The sequence below is a fragment of the Aptenodytes patagonicus genome, chromosome Z (genome assembly GCF_965638725.1).
Source record: "Aptenodytes patagonicus chromosome Z, bAptPat1.pri.cur, whole genome shotgun sequence".
Lineage (NCBI taxonomy): Eukaryota > Metazoa > Chordata > Aves > Sphenisciformes > Spheniscidae > Aptenodytes > Aptenodytes patagonicus.
Window position 1 is genome coordinate 59,696,900 of NC_134982.1, and position 16,751 is coordinate 59,713,650.

General features: G+C 38.6%; 1 protein-coding gene across 1 annotated transcript in view; it reads right to left on the reverse strand.

The window, feature by feature from the left end:
- The window catches only part of LIX1 (limb and CNS expressed 1), a 30,937-nt gene that overhangs the window by 8,066 nt on the left and 6,120 nt on the right, over window positions 1-16,751 (reverse strand). Inside the window, 3 exon segments of the mRNA XM_076362952.1 lie at window positions 2,420-2,515; window positions 5,519-5,620; window positions 5,622-5,660. Coding sequence (XP_076219067.1) covers window positions 2,420-2,515; window positions 5,519-5,620; window positions 5,622-5,660 — 237 coding nt within the window.

The following is a 16,751-nucleotide window of genomic DNA, read 5'->3' on the forward strand; positions in this document are numbered from 1 at the left end:
TGCAATTGGAGAGGGTGCTAGATAACCTCATCTAGGCTCCCTTTCCCATGAACAGTTGGACTAGATGATCTTTCGATATCCCTTCTAACTTGTGCTGTTCTAAGTTCTATGAAAATGGATAAAAATATGGATGACTGTTGCTGTCTAACAGAACATCTCTCTAATGGCATTTTAGTTTAAGGGCAAACATCCAGTGTCCTTAAACAAAATTATTACAATTATCAATGTAGTCATTTTTATTTAAATGCAAATATTGCTGCTAAAGTACCATCTCTGAGCATTTTGAACTTTTTGTGAAACGCAGTGGATATTTCACAGTTAACACACAAAATGATCAATTGTTTCAACTGAACCATAATTGACACATTTTAATGGGTCAGCAGGTACTATTAGGCAACTCTCAGACAATTGCCTGCATCTAAGAACACTGAACTAGGTCCTTTACTGGGTTGTAATTACATCTGGAATACTTCTGAGTAGAGCTGGGGTGGAAATGGATTTCTCATCCTGCAGCCTTTAAGACTTTTAAAATTTCTTGGTCCAAAACAGAAATGTTTCTAAAATCGTCCTGCCTGAATGAAGCGAAGATCCTGTGGAGGCTTAGGATGGATGGCAATGGGAAGTGGAGGGAGGAATGAGAGAGATACATAAAAATTCTAAGATAGCATATACCTGTGCTAGTTCAGACTACTGTCTGGGCCGAGAAACAGGTGTAAATTTTCTTGGAAACTCAGTAATTAATGGAAAATAGTGTAGGCTCCTTCAGTCTCTGTTCTGATTTGCTCATATGTGTAAACCTGTTGTATTAGTTCTTACTTACCATTGGATTTTAACATGTCTACAGTAAATATAAATCTTTTCCCTTAGGAAGGCTTCTCATTCATTTCTGTTGGTAGCACTGTTACAGGGATTCTGGGCCAATTGCTAAATGTTCTTGGCTTACTTGTCCAAGTTGGAAGGAAAGGCCTCTAAATTTAATTGGGACATTTTTGGATTTGAATTTACAAACATATTTTCTTTCACAAAAATCTCTGCTCATAGGCTAAAGCATCTTACTCTGTTAAACATTTTTGTATTTCAAGAGTGTTAAAGGCCTGATTTTTTGACAAGTCTTTGGTCACGTCTCAAATTTCTGTTGGTTTCCTTCCTTGGATGAAGTGCAACTTGGGGTCAGGAAAGGGTGGTCAGGACTTCAAAAGGGTGTAACTTAGGCCACAGCACCTCTCCTGGAAGTTTGCCATCTCCAGTGCAGTATCATTACTTATAATATTGAATAAACATGGCAACTTTTCCCATGAGGCCACTTTTCACGCTGTGTTAGACATGCCACTGTGAGGTGTTACTTGCAACTCAGGCAAAATACATAGGCTTCTGGAAACACACAGTTCAAAATGGGGATACTTTATGAATACTCAGATTATTTTCCTGAATTTGATCCCCTTTGCACTCATTTGATATTTATGTGTGGCCATGTCTTGCTTGTTCCAGTAGAATGGGCCCATAACATAACACCTACTTCCAGTTAACTTGTGTTCATTAACAAAAAGCAAAACCCTCCACTATAGTGCAGGCAGTTTGAGAATTTGAGTTTGACATCAACCCAATTCACACTTCATCAAATGGAAGAAAAGCAAACTGACTCAGAAATATGTGGATCTACTCTGGTACCTGTAAGAAAAACCTGTGGGTGAAGGTTTTAAATATGACTTGTTTTTTCAGAAAGCTGTAAACAAACAGCTACCTGGAGATTTCATTAATGCCTCAGTATATCAGTTACCTGAAGGGTTGTATCAAATTTCTTTCAATCAGAGTAAAACTTTGAAAAGGCTGGTTCTGACAGAGCACCAGAGGTGGTCACCATCCTGCTGGGTGACCAGCTTTGCAAGAATATTTGCCCTATACGTATTACATTAGACACTGCATGGCAATTCATTCACCCATGTTCAGTACAGTTTTTTTTAGATTTTTCTTTGGAAGACCAGAGCAGGAAGTCAGGCGCTCTGTCTCTAGGATGCACCTATTGTAAGGTTAGTCTCCACAGTATTTTCTGCAATAATGTAGATTTAGCTTGATATTTTTCATTAGGAACTGGACTCAAACAGGCCATTTTATCAAAAGTTCATTTTAAGTACAGCACTATGTAGATGATATTTAAATACATATAATTACTCAGAAGGGAACACTGCTGTTTTCTAATATAGGAGTCACATGATGTTGCTATTTTAATTATTGTAGTGGAGTTTTCAAGTTAGCCTTTAATCATTCAAATTTGATCTTAATCCAGTTTTCTCTCACTCTTCATTGTCACAATATCCTCACCATGCCTCAAATGGCATGAATTCTGTTAGATATTAGTCATGAAAGTAAGTTGTTTCATTCAAATGTGAATGAAGCAGAAGCTGCACTGTCATCCTTATACCTGAAATTCCAGCATTGTCTTTCCAATGTTTGATTCTAGCATGTAATGATAGGCTCCAATATTAGTACCTGAGTTGTCAGCATCCTTCAAGTTACCCTTAGGGAAGAATTAAGAGAACATGATTAGAATGGAAGTGGTTGGTTTATGATGTGTTGTACATTTTATAGTTATGAACATGTTTTAGCACTGCAAACCTGAGTCATTTTTAATGCCCCTCCCTCTGTTTCTTTCCACAGCAAACAGTTTGGGAGTCTGTTTTTTTCAATCACAGTTAGCAGTTACTGATTTTACCAACATTTTGTATAACATCTGATTACTGTGAAAGAACTCTGACAATTCATAAACTCTGGTTTCTTTCTGCTTAAACATTGATCTATAGAACATTAGAGTTGTTGATGCCTTTGGATGCTTGCCAGTCTTCCTACAGTGATAGCAAATAAGAATGTTAAATCACTTAGTGAGCTGTTGATTACTGGGAAGGAGGAAAGGAGTTGTGGGATTAACAAGAAATGCTTTAATATTTGTTTTTCAGCAAGCATTCAGCACTCTAGAGGCTTGCTCAGCTAGCCCCCCACGCAGATCCTACTGGTCCTTCTTAAATCATTCTTCTCCTGATATAGTTGAGCTGGTTTATCTGATATGGTTTTCCTCTTGCCTGTGATCTTCATACTACCTGCTCAGAGTTCCTTCTTTTCTATCTAGCCAAGCTGTTTCTAGCCTGATTTATTCAATTTCACTAGATTAGTCAGTGAATTGTGCGAGGCTTTTCTAACTTGGTGTTTGCTACGGCTCAAATATGCTCTGAAATATCTCAACACTGGCATGCTATGGAAATAAGACCCTCATCAGTAGCAACAAAGGAGGAGGAAAAGAAGGAAAGTGTTATCCCAACAATGGATAATGGGATAGATAATGAAAAATGACAAGAAGAGCAGGAGGAGGCCCCAGGAAAATGATAATGCAGTGCTTGTAAAATGCTTTGAGGTATTTTCCACCTCAAAAAGAATGTCATTATTTTAAAGAAGACATACATTTATGGGAGAAAAAAGGAAATTTGGAATTTTCAATTTCTTTACAAAAAGGAAAATTGGGTAGAAGAGGTATCTGGTTCTGGAGCTCTAACAAAAGTTTCTGCCAGGTGTAAAGACAGGAAGAAAATATGAGACTAGGGAGGGGGAGAAGCAGAAAAGAAGGGGAAACAATCTGATTTATTCTGTCCAGACCTGTTTATCCCTCCTCAGTCAAAAAGATAAAATATTCCTCTTGTTTTTACAGCTCTAACATAAATCGACTCTAATGGGACTAAAATGACTGAATAAAATTTTGAAGCTGTTCTTAGTGTTTCTTACGAACTAGAGCAGCATCCCTCCAGAGCACTTCTGAAATAAACTGGGAGTGACTGGTGGCTCAGCAGTATATATTTTCATGATCAGCCCTTCAGCTGATCTTACCTGTCCTGGTATTCTATGGATAGGACAGTCTGTCTCCTGGCTTCAGGATTTACAAATCTCTGTGATACTGTTGCTCATCCATCTAAAGTCTTAAACATAATTATTTGCAATGAATCAACAATATGCCCCTTCAGTTAAGTCATTTCTGTCTAGTTTGCAGGAATACTTATCACCACACTATAATTCTGACTGTGCAGGTTTTGCATCTTATGAAGTATATCTATAGTAATGAAGGCATTTAATAAAGTGCTTCTACAGCCATATTGATGAAGTATGATGAAATGGTCCATAATTTTACATTTGCATTTTCAGTAGAATCCAATAGCTGCATGAATTAGCCAGGTATAGCAAGGGGCAGTTTCACTTAAGCTTGTTCCTTCTCCTCCTTTTTAGGGGGAAAACTACAAAAGCAACATGAGATAATTTGGGATATATTCCTTTGGATAACCCCAGGTGTTCAAAGATGAAGTTAAACAGATTTCTACCCAATATGCTTTCACTGAACTGCTATTAAATTTATGGCTGTTGAATGCTGTAGTGTTAACACACTGCTGCTGAAGTGTTTATGCTGGCTTTTAAATATCCCTGAGGAAATCCAAGCAGAACTCTGCAAAGTACATAACCTTTTACCTCAAAAATTTCCATAAAAAATGATAAATTACTTGAATCAAAGTTCCCTTTAAATTTCACACAAAAATAAATCATGCTATAGTTTTCCTAGCTTTTATGGAATTTTGTCCCTCCAAAAAGTATAAACTTTGCAGTGCTGGAAAAGAAAACATCCTTTCATCTGTAAAACAGATACAGACCAGACTGCCTTACACTCATCTGTTTCTACGTCTTTCCCCAAATATATCTTACGAGTACAAGGCTTTTTACTCAGAAGGTACACTACAGATCATCTCACAAAATACAAGGAAACAGTAATGTTTCTAAACTTTTCAGAATCTCTTTCACACTTACCAGAAATGCAAACATAAGAGGAATTCAATTAACCTTTCCTGAATCCATTAGGTATGTCTTTTAGCAGATTGCCACTTTCATTTTTAAGGATTTTTAACACCCTAAGATGATATTTGTTACATAGTATTTTTCTGAGCTATAAATATTTTTTTCTAGGTATAAACTCCAGAAGAAATACATCTAAGCAACTTTTGAGGGTTAAGACAGCCTTTCAAAACTGATGTTTTAATACCACAGTATTAAGCATAAAATTGGCTTGGACAATCTTTATTAGAACAATGGTGAAAAAACACTAAAACTTTGAATTTTGTCAGTTGGATGAAAATTTACCAGTTTTGAAGAATAATAATCATGTAGATTTCCTTCATTAATACCTTTCACATGTGCTATCTATTGGTCACTGCTAGAGAAGACATAGTAGTAGGTCATGTAGAGCTTTGATTTTGCCTACAAGACCTTACTTATTTTGCCTACAAAATCTTCATAAGATATTTTCCCACATGGAGATCTTCTAAACTGATATTATCCTACGTACTATAGAAACACACAAACTCTGAGTTACCTGGATTAACACTGAAGATATACTTGCAGAGGTTCTAATAATCCTGTTGGAGAAGTTTATCAATAAACCACAGTCATGCATCAGTACTGATACTAAATTCCTTAAGGGTCATTTTGTACTTACGCTGGTTGAGGAAACAGCCTCCTGAACACTTTCCATGATGAATTCCTTTGTGATCCTGCGACAAGGCAAATCATTGAAGAGAGAGTTGATCAGAGCCACCTTTTGCAGCATCTTGCCTTGCTTCTGCTCTGCTTAAGCAGCTCTGAAAAAACACATAGTTAATTTTACAGGTCTGAGGTGAAATCTGTATTTCCCATTGCATTTCTTAGGCGTATTTTTCCTCTCAGTACAAGAGAGGTAAAACACAGTTTAAAAAAAGGTGTTACATTATTTATTAACTGTTTTTCTCATGAAATTTGACTTCTGAGAGACAACATTTTAAGTGAGAAATAGCTTTACCACTTCTTTTCACAAAAAATACTGGTTTAATTAAAGATTAATTTATTTTATAAAAAATCTGTATTTTTGGTGACCTTTTTAATTGAAATTTTAAATGGTTTCTGCAAGTATTAATTTGCAGCTTAACACACTTTCTAGCAAAAGTCATGTTTGGAGTGAATTAAGTTTCCAAAAAATGTTCCAGTGAAAATGCATCTTAAATGTTTGGGTTTGGGGTTTTTTTTTCATTTTTTTTCTTCAGAAAACAGGTCTGATTTGACATCTGCAAAGCAGAATAACATCTCTGAATTTCTTGATGATTCTGTCCTTTGTTTCTTTCAAACCAACTAAATTATGTAAGGTATTTTGAGGAGGCTCTGACCAGTCTAAAGGGACAACTTGAAACAAAATTGTCACCTACCGTTGTTCACCCCACCTTTGCTGCATAGCTGGTTGAGCAGCCAGCAACTAGCTGCTTTCCTTGCACATTTTACAGGGGGCTACTTGCTAGTTTAGTCAAATCTTTTAAAATTGCAGTTCATGTTACTTTTCTTTGTTTTTGTAATAGGGCATAAAACTTTCTCAGCTTTTTCAACAAGCAAACAATGCACTTATGCATGTGAGCTCTCTGGGGTGACCTGAACAAAATGCCATGCTGTTAATTTTATGGAGTCTAAGGCCAGACAATGTCCCCACCTCATCTTGCCCAACATCTTGCATTACATATGTAGTCAGGACACACCCATGTACCCTACATCAAGCCCAAGGATTTTAATTATATCAAAGCTTTTACAAGACTAAATTGTGTGCCACAGACAGTGAAAAGTAGAGACCAAAGCACTAGCAGTGCCTGAATTGCAACTGCAAGGAATAGATTATGTGAATTAAATCCATATGAACCTAGCAGATGCAGCCCACCCTCGGCTTTTAGGTAGGTTTAAAAAAATGCCTTAAAATATTTATGCCAATCTGACCAAAAGATGACACTTCTAAAAATCTCAAATCTGGCAAACAATCTGGGCTTGAACAAGCAAGTAAGACACTTGAGAGAAACAGCAGAGTGCAGATTCTACTTTAGCTCTATCCTAGAGGGTGAATCAGTCCCAGCGATGGCCATTCTCTTATGATACAATGAAAAGCAGTCACTCTCAAACTCTGCTTCGTTCATTCTTCCAGATGCTGTCTCCCCACCCCACTAACTGCATGTACAGACAGTAATTTATTGGGAATGGGGTAAGAAAAATATTATATTTTATGGTAATTACAATAATAACAATGAATTCCTAGTCTTTCTAGACAGTCAATTGACATTTGTTTTCTGTTGTCTTAATACAGAGATGAAGCAGTATGACTATACTAAGTCACTGCGTCATTGTATTCTTTTCATATGTTATAAAGAGAGTGAAAGAACACAGGCACTTAGAACCTGCCATGATTTTCAACACCTAAGCTATCTTTGCAGAGACATGATAAATAAATTTACACTAGACTTGGAGGAAAGCAGTTTTTTAAAAATATCTGTTTTAGATGCCAAGAAATAGTAACTAACACCTCTACAATTCCAGTGTTTAATTTTCTTCATGGCCAGGAAGTTTTGCCATACTTGAGGACTTTATCTTACTTCAACTGATAGATCAGTTTTGTAATTTGTAATGTTTGATATGATACACTGCATACTCTTTTGTGTTCAATTACAGCAGCATCCATAGATTCTTCTATCACCATTTTTTTTCTTCCTCCAGGCCTTACAGAATTCAGTATCTGAGACAATTGCTTTAATTCTACTGGTTTGTTTCTATTCACTTCAATAAGAGTGTGAGTACACTGCATTGTGTTACTACTGGGAGGCTTCTAATCATGATGTAATAACTGGTTCCATCAAGCAGACCATTGATTGTTTTAAATTCAATAAAAATGGAGGCATAGTTCTCTGAAACAAGTAACAACAATGTTTTAAATGTTTATCTTTTTATAGGGTAGAATTTTTTTTTTTTTCATTTGAAAGAAGACCACTTTACCCTCCCTTTTAAAATACTATTTTTAACAAAATACTATTTTTCTAGCTGAAAAGGGGGAAGAAAGCCTTAGTTTCCATCTCCATAGGGCAGAAGTGATGTTGACCAGGCCAATGGGGACAGCTGGCAGTGAGCAAGACTCAGAGAAGCCGGTTTGACCCAGTCCTTCAGACATGTAGAAAACAGGGAAAGTAGGCCCTAGCTTAAAGATGATCTTTCTTTGTTTTCAGTAGGTGAAAGTAGCCAAACCCCACAGTTATAGCCTATTCCTACTTACATAATCGCTATTTATCTGACACAGCAAATTTACCTGTCATACTCTCTGGTATTGTAAACATTAATGCTGTGGGCCAGACCCTCAGTACAGTAAAATGCACTTATGCTGAGCAAGTTATTTGTGTAATGTAAGCAGGCGGCATTCAGGTCAGTTCTGGATTTGTCTGATCCTGTGGCAGCACTATAGGACTGGCTGCTGCTGTGTAACTGCAGCAATGTGATAAAACCAGTCTGTTGCTTTAAGTCACAGCGAGACCTGAAATCACTCAGAAGGATCAAAGTTAAAGAGAGGTCCTTCTAGTGGTCTCCTCCCCTTCTGTTTGGTGCCTGCAAGGATCTCAAAACCAAAGCATTACTCCTGTAAGTGGTGAAAAGAGGACAGGCTTGTTAAGTGAGTTTAAAAGTCAGTTTCAGTTATTCTAAGGCTGGCATTGGAAAGTAAAGTGTGTAGAACAGAGAATTTACTTAGACCAAAACATTGTGTAACACCCTAGAAGATTTCCACTACTCTCAATAAAGATTTCTACCTCTGCTTTGAGTCTTTCTGGTGAGCCCCTGAGTTTCTAGAGGATGGCTAGCCAAATATGTCCCCTTGGATAAGAAATCAGCAAAAGGAGCCCCCTTGTCCTAAATACAGTGGCAGTGGCATGAAGCAAGGCTCTACTGCTCCTGCCGCTTGCTTACCTAAGTCTGACATGCAGGACAGTAATTGCTGCAGCTCCACAATTTTACTTTAGTGCTCAAGGGCCAGTAGTTGAGGCAGCTGAGTGGCCACACAGGTATTTTCTGGCACCGTTTATAGCAGCAGTGAAGGAAGGTTTCAGAGGCCTCTTTGCCTGACCAACAATACGAGGCAGCCACTTTAAGAAAACTGATGTTTTCTTTGCCCATTTGCTGTGCGGGGGTTTTCTGTTTTTATTTCCATTCTTCTTCACGAGTCCTTTTGAAGGTAATTCAGCATTTGGACAGCCTGCCTTTCTCACTTCACTGAAAGTTTCCACTCAAGTTCCAGTTTTCTGCAAGCTAATAGTCACAAGACCTTTTAAGTGTGCTGGAGAAGTATCTCTTTTTACAGCCATCCACCAACAAAAATGAGGTAGTGATCCAACTTTTGTTGAAATCCCAAAACTTGCTTTTGGCTGTCGCAACCTCTACAGATAAAGAGATATTTTACTAGGGGACTAATAAGCAGTGAGTAGCTATTACAGGTTAAACTAATATGACTAACACTTAAACAGTAGCTGAGCAGCAATACTTCTGATTAGAGTTGCTGTCTGTTGAATAAAGTTCATATACATAGCAAGCTATGCAGCAATCTGCATAGCAGATTGAATATCTCTGTAATTAAGTGCCTGGTTTTGTACAGAAGTGGACAAGAAGCAGTCATAAAATTTGGCTTAGCTGTGGGTATGGCAGTATCTGTCTGGAAAATACTTGGTGTTGTGTATGTGGTAGTAACATCTCAAATTACCACTGCAATTTTTGCTGTGTTTTTTCAACCCCAGCCAAAATTAGCACATCAAACCACTGATGTACACAAAGCTGTGTCACGTCAACTGTAGGATGTGGCCACAATAGCAGTTTTAGTTATGGCAAACAATTTTTTGTGAGACTGCTTTATGATTTGAACCAGTAAGTTCATTGTCACAAGATTAAAACAACATAGCAATTTCAAATAGTTAACTAAAGCAATTTCAGCTAAACTAGTAGAAATTCTGTGTATATATATGCCTAAATGCTTCATCCTAAATTATTCATACATTTAAACATGCTACAAGTTTCTAAAAGATGTCTACCAAAAATATTTTTAATTTTACAACACTGTATTCCTGATAACCATTTATTTGTATATTTTCATTATATATCATGTAGATTTGTTGTAATTTCGGAAGGCGTGAAAAAGGTATGTATGTGTTCAAGTCTACAATTAATTGTGCTATGGTACTGTTCTGAAACGGTACCATGATTGCTAATGTTTTATTAGATCTCCCAATATTCATTTCTCCTGTAAGACCATGCATTCTTTGGTTTCATTTTTAAACACTCCAGGAAGAATGTTGTTTGATCATATGCTGTGTATCAATATTTTGTATCCAGCTGGTCTAACAATGCAATGTATTAACCATGAGGATTTTCAGAAATAGTAGCAGTACGTAGATGAAACAGCAAGATTTGCTTTTATTTTAGAGGATTAGTGAAACAGAACACTGCAATTTATTTATCATTTTGAAAGGCCATTCTCATTCTTGTAATTGCTTCTTGTATTTTGAATGATACCTGCGAAATGGCTGAGTTTTTAAAATTATTATAGTATTCCTATGCATTGAGGACCACTTTTTTTCAGGATTAAATTATCTGTGCTTTATAAATTCTTACTTTGTTTGCCATTGATCGCTGAATCGGTTAACTGTATTGATTTTATTGAAGTCAATGCTAAGTCTCCTCTTCAAACAGACAATATTTTATATGTAAATCTATGTGTGCTCCCTCCCTGCCTACTCAGATCTTTCTCAATTGGAGGCTTATAGTAGTACAAGTATTACTGAGTTCAAAGGTAAGAATTTCATATATCCTTCTTCTTTAGTTCTCTCCCATCTCTGAAAATTAAAGGTTTCACAATAGTCTATTTGATTTTGACTGTAATGTCTAGTTATGAGGTGAAAAGATTATCTTTTTCTGTGTGTTTCTCTACACTGCTTTTTAATCAGCTGAAAAAGCGTCTTGTCCAGGAGTTAAGTGTTGTACCTGGTGAAGCTGTCCTAGAGTATCCTGTTTGAAGTTCTCCTAGTCTGCAAGGATTGTTGTTGTTTTTTGTGGAGCAGGCTGCTTGGAAGCTCAGAGTTCTGCAGAGCAGAAATACATGGGTATTCTATTGCATTTACCCTAAATGAGCCCTGAGCTCTTTTCAGTATTCATATATACTGTTTTATGTGAACCGGATTTGGAAAAGGAATAAATGATGAAACATATGTTATATCACAGCATTGTTTTCCATTTGATTTCTCACCTTTGAGTAGGAAATGCCTTGCCTCCACTCATGGAAGTCTGTGGGTCAAATAAAGTATCATTCTGAGTGGGAAACAGAACTCTCTGATTTGAATTAAATCAGTAAGTTTGTACCACTTTTACGCTAAGGAAAAAAAAAAAAGAAAAAATTGATTCCAAACTTCTTCGAATTCTGGCTAGGCATTCACTTCAACCAAAGCAAACAAACAAGACCATGAACAGGAGAATGCCCTACTAAAAGGGAGTTTTTTTGGCTATGAGTAGAAGGGCTATGCAGTGAAGTAGAATGGAGTCATATACGTGACAACATTTTGCTGCCGAGAGAGTGGAATATAAAGAACACACACAAGATAACCACGTACTTCATAATTTTAAAACTTAAACCAGCTCTTTCTAAAAACCCTTTTAACTGCCCTCATAGATTTACTTTAATACCTGAATGCAGAGAAAAATACAAGCTTTTTGAATGAAAGAAATATGTAATACAAAATTTGTTAAAGAAGATTCTTAGTGAGAGGCTAGTGAAGTTGTCTTACATGTCTTAAATCAACCTGTGGCACATCATCAGTAAAACTATAACATTCAAACAAAGTTCATACGTTCCAAGAGCACCGTTCTGCAGCTGTAGCCTATTACAGCTTGTAATTTAATGCATGCATCTTAGGGAAGCTGTTAAATTGGTTTCAGACTAACAAACAGATATTTAAACCTGTAGAAAAAAGGTCAGCAACTGAAGTAGGAACAGCAGTTTTTTAATGGAAGGTTTCGTATCTTCTCTTTCAATTAATTTTGTATATTTTTAAATTGACAACTGGATAGTTTTAGAAAAAAATTGTTGCAAATGTAAATAGGCAATACCAATTAATTTTTCCATTATCTTCTTATATGTTTATAAACTGTTATATATTAACATGTTAGTAATGATTTCGTTACAATATACTGGTCCCCATGCTATAATTTCTATTCTCCATGTATAATATATACTATTTGATGTAGTACAAATAAGAATGAGGCCCAAACCTCCACTAAAATAGAATGAAACCAGGCATTAAGAAAATACGATCATGTAGCAAGTACTGGGGCACAAACAATATGCTGAGGGGCCTTCAGGGGCCTATTTCCTTCTCCACAACAGACTGAAATCACTTGGCAAAATGTTCACAAACCAACAAACTATAGTGCAATTCAGCTAGGAACCATGAATTCAAGTTAGGGGTTAAAAAAAACTTTGTGGAAGTACGTAGCTTTTTCCAAGCTATATAATAACTTCTACTGATACCAGAGCATTTTTTAATGTTGAAGCAAGGGCATAACAAGATACAGTGGTTAAAAACTGTCGTTCAACAAATTCAGGCATGAAACAAGGTGATATACTCCAACTGAGGTAATTAAACCTGGGAACACTTTACCAAATGTAGGAATTGATTCATGGATGCTTTAAGTTCTACAGTGATGTTACTTTACTTGGAGACTTAGTTTTCTGATGAATTCTTTAGGCTGTGTAGGGAAAGGGAAAAGGATTTGCTCTTTCTGATTCTTCTGCTCATGTCTTTCACTGGCCTGCATTAGTCTCAAAAGTGTAATAAGGCTACTGGGACTAGCTGAAAACAGGACAGGGAGAGAGTGGACCAGTGGTCAGTTATCACACAATATCTACAAGAAGGGCTGGAAGACGGATCTGGGGAACTAACAGGCTTGTCAGTCTGAACTCAGTGCTGGGAGAGGTTATGGAGCAGATCATCTCGAGTGCCATCCCATGACAGGACAACCAGGTGATCAGGTCCAGTCAGTATGGGTTTATGAACGGAAGGTCCTGCTTGACTAACTTGATCTCCTTCTGTGACAAGATGACTCACTTAGTAGATGAGGGAAAGGCTGTGGACGTTGTTTACCTGGACTTTAGTAAAGCCTTTGACACCATTTCCCACAGCATTCTCCTGGAGAAACTGGCTGCTCATGGCTTGGACAGGTATATTCTTTGCTGGGTAAAAAACTGGCTGGATGGCCAGGCCCAAAGAGTGGTGGGGAATGGAGTTAAATCCAGTTGGTGGCCAGTCACAAGTGCTGTTCCCCAGGGCTCAGTATCGGGGCCAGTTCTGTTTAATATCTTTATCAATGATCTGGATGAGGGGATCAAGCGCACCCTCAGTTGATTTGCAGATGACACCAAGCTGGGCAGGAGTGTTGATCTGCTTGAGGGTAGGAAGGCTCTACAGAGGGATCTGGACAGGCTGGATCAATGGGCTGAGGCCAACTGTATGAGATTCAACAAGGCCAAGTGCTGGGTCCTGCACTTGCATCATAATAACCCCATGCAACACTACAGGCCTGGGGAAGAGTGACTGGAAAGCTGCCTGGCAGAAAAGGACCTGGGGGTGTTGGTCAACAGCCGGCTGAACATGAGCCAGCAGTGTGCCCAGGTGGCCAAGAAGGCCAATGGCATCCTGGCCTGTATCAGAAATAGTGTGGCCAGCAGGAGTAGAAAAGTGATCGTGCCCCTGTACTCGGCCCTGGTGAGGCCGCACCTCGAATACTGTGTTCAATTTTGGGCCCCTCACTACAAGAAGGATATTGAGGTGCTGGAGCATGTCCAGAGAAGGGCAATGAAGCTGGTGAGGGGTCTGGAGAACAAGTCTTATGAGGAGCGGCTGAGGGAACTGGGGTTGTTTAGCCTGGAGAAGAGGAGGCTGAGGGGAGACCTTATCACTCTCTACAACTACCTGAAAGGAGGTTGTAGTGAGGTAGGTGTTGGTCTCTTTTCCCAAGTAACAAGCGATAGGACGAGAGGAAATGGCCTCAAGTTGTGCCGGGGGAGGTTTAGATTTGATATTAGGAAAACCTTCTTCACCGAAAGGGTTGTCAAGCACTGGAACAGGCTGCCCAGGGAAGTGGTTGAGTCACCATCCCTGGAGGTATTTAAAAGATGTGGTGCTTAGGGACATGGTTTAGTGGTGGACTTGGCAGTGTTCAGTTTACAGTTGGACTCGATGAGCTTAAGGGTCTTTTCCACTCTAAATGATTCTATGATTTATATGGACGTAACCTGCTTAGAGTCAGTTCAGAATTGACTCCTGACCCCCCCTTGATGGCCTCCAGCAGGGAAGCTGAGCTCCTCAGCAGGGTATTTTCCATATGGAATGATCAAGACACTTTCCATGTGTTTACCTGGCGAGTTTTTAGTAGCAGGCAGGGGGGCTACAGGGGTGGCTTCTGTGAGAAGACACCAGAAGCTGCCCCCATGTTGGACAGAGGCAGTTCCAGCCAGTTCCAAGATGGACCCACTGGTCACCAAAGCTGAGCCCATCAGCAATGCTGGTGGTGCCTCCATAACATATTTAAGAAAGGGTAAAAAAAATCCCTGTGCAGCAGCTATGAAAGACGAGCAAGAAAATGTGAGAGAAACAGCCCTGCAGACATCAAAGTCAGTGAAGAAGGAGGGGAAGAGATGGTCTAGGTGCCACAGCAGAGAATCCCCTGCAGCCCATGGGGAAGAGCATGGGACCCCATGCTGGAGATAGAGAAGAGCGTGAGGAGGAATGGGCAGCAGAGACAGAACATTATGGACTGACCACAATCCCCATCCCCCTGTGCCACTCGGAGGGTACAAAGTAATAGAGTCAGGAGTGAAGCTGAGCCTGGGAAGAAGAGGGGTGGTTTTAGTTTTGTTTTTATTTCTCATTACCTACTGTGTTATTAATTGGCAATAAATTATATTAATTTCCCCAAGCTGAGTCTGGTTTGCCTGTTATGGCAATTGGTGAGTGATCTCCCTGTCCTTATCTCAACCCACAAGCTTTTAATCATACTTTCTCCCCCTCTCCTGTTGAGGAGGGGGAGTGAGAGACCGGCTTGGTGGGCACCTGGCAGCCAGCCAAGGTCAACTCATTACACCATATAATTCTCTACCCTGCATTCTGCGTCTCACTCTCTCTTGCCTTCTACATGTGGTATCGCTGAGGACCAAAATGAGGACTAACTCTTCTCCAGTGATGGTGACATATTTTTCCTAAGACTTTCATATCTTCTAGCACCTTCAAGCAGGCCATTTCTTAAAAACAAGCATCCAAAAAACCCACCAGCAGCCAAGAACCCCAAACAAAACCAACAGAAAGAACAATAAACCCTAAAAGAAACCTTGGCAGTTTTGTTACTATTTCCTAAGATCATAAAGTGCCTGAGTCAAAATCTTTGGGTTAATAACCTCTCCACTGACTTCTGTGTTATTGGATTAGGAATATACCTGGTTATTTTTTCTGCCTCTCCAACTTATAAAATGGGATGCTATTTAATTCTTGTAGGTTTTTTTTTAACTACCTCATCTTTGGCTTAAGAACCAGAAATAACTAAGAGAAGAGATAACCAGTAAAATTACATATATTTGAAGAAAAAGAAAATCTTTCGGCACAGTACATCATCTACTATTGAATCTGGAATTACTTTTTTTATACTTTCTGATACATTTCAGAAAATTTGGGATAAGGATAGCGTAGTACATTACTTGCGCTGTAAGTGTTTTCTGGCAGAGAATCTGTTTTGATTGCACAGTGTTTAAAAGAACTGGATTCTGACATATATTCAGGTGTCCTACAGACTTGCTTGCATATCACATCAGATCAGTCTTAATACTGTAAACCTTTTCTGTAGTACATTCCACAGTGGCTCTACTCAGACAATTGCACATTAGGTAAAGGGCTTTTTTCCATTTCTTCAACCTACAAATATAGTCTACATGTGGGAAATGCAACAGCAATCTACTTTTTAGTTAATGGACAATATTATGAGATATAAAAACAAGGTAGCATGTTAAATGATGCCTTATATTATCTGAGATCTAACAGAAATATGAAAAGAAAAACAACCCTTTTGTACTTCAGCCTTTAATTGAAGGCTTATAAAATTATAAATTCATGAGTTCAGCTTCCTTCCTTGCTTGGGTATCCACATTTTTCCTCAAAGAACATTAAAAAAAAAAAAAGAACTGAAGTTAGAATACACCAGTGCATCACAGTGTGTATGGAGAAGGAGGATGAATTTAATCTTCACAGGAAATACAATTGAATTACATAGTAATTAATTACATGCTGATACTTTTCATTCCTTCCCTGCTATCAGGACACTTCTTTTTTTCTGTCGGTGTACAGGTTAGACTAGCTCTGGGGTTAAACAGGGGCTATGTCGTAGAAGGTGTTATCCTTATGACCCCTGCATTACCTGAGACAGAAGCTACATAATAAACACAGATCAGGGAAATGCAAAAAAGTAAACATAATTCTTGCAGTTACAAGAGTTGAATGCTGGGCTTCTTGTTCTAGCCTGAGTATCCTCCTCCATCCTCCAGGTCTTTGCCTGTTCCTTTCTCCCTGGGGTTGCCTGCTACAGCCTTTCTGCAGGTTAACTGTCTCAGTCTGATGTTTTCTGTTCCACCAGTTAGTAGGCAGCCTGACACGTCTCCTCCTTGAGACTAACAGCTGGCTTGTGTGCTCTGTGTCACAAATACTGCAGTCTTGCCCTCCATGTTCCTGGGTCAGCAGGTGTGGCCATGCCAGTATGTGAGGGCCACTGCAACTCCAGACATGCTTCACAGCACCCCAGAGATACTACTCAAGGCCCGGTTCCTC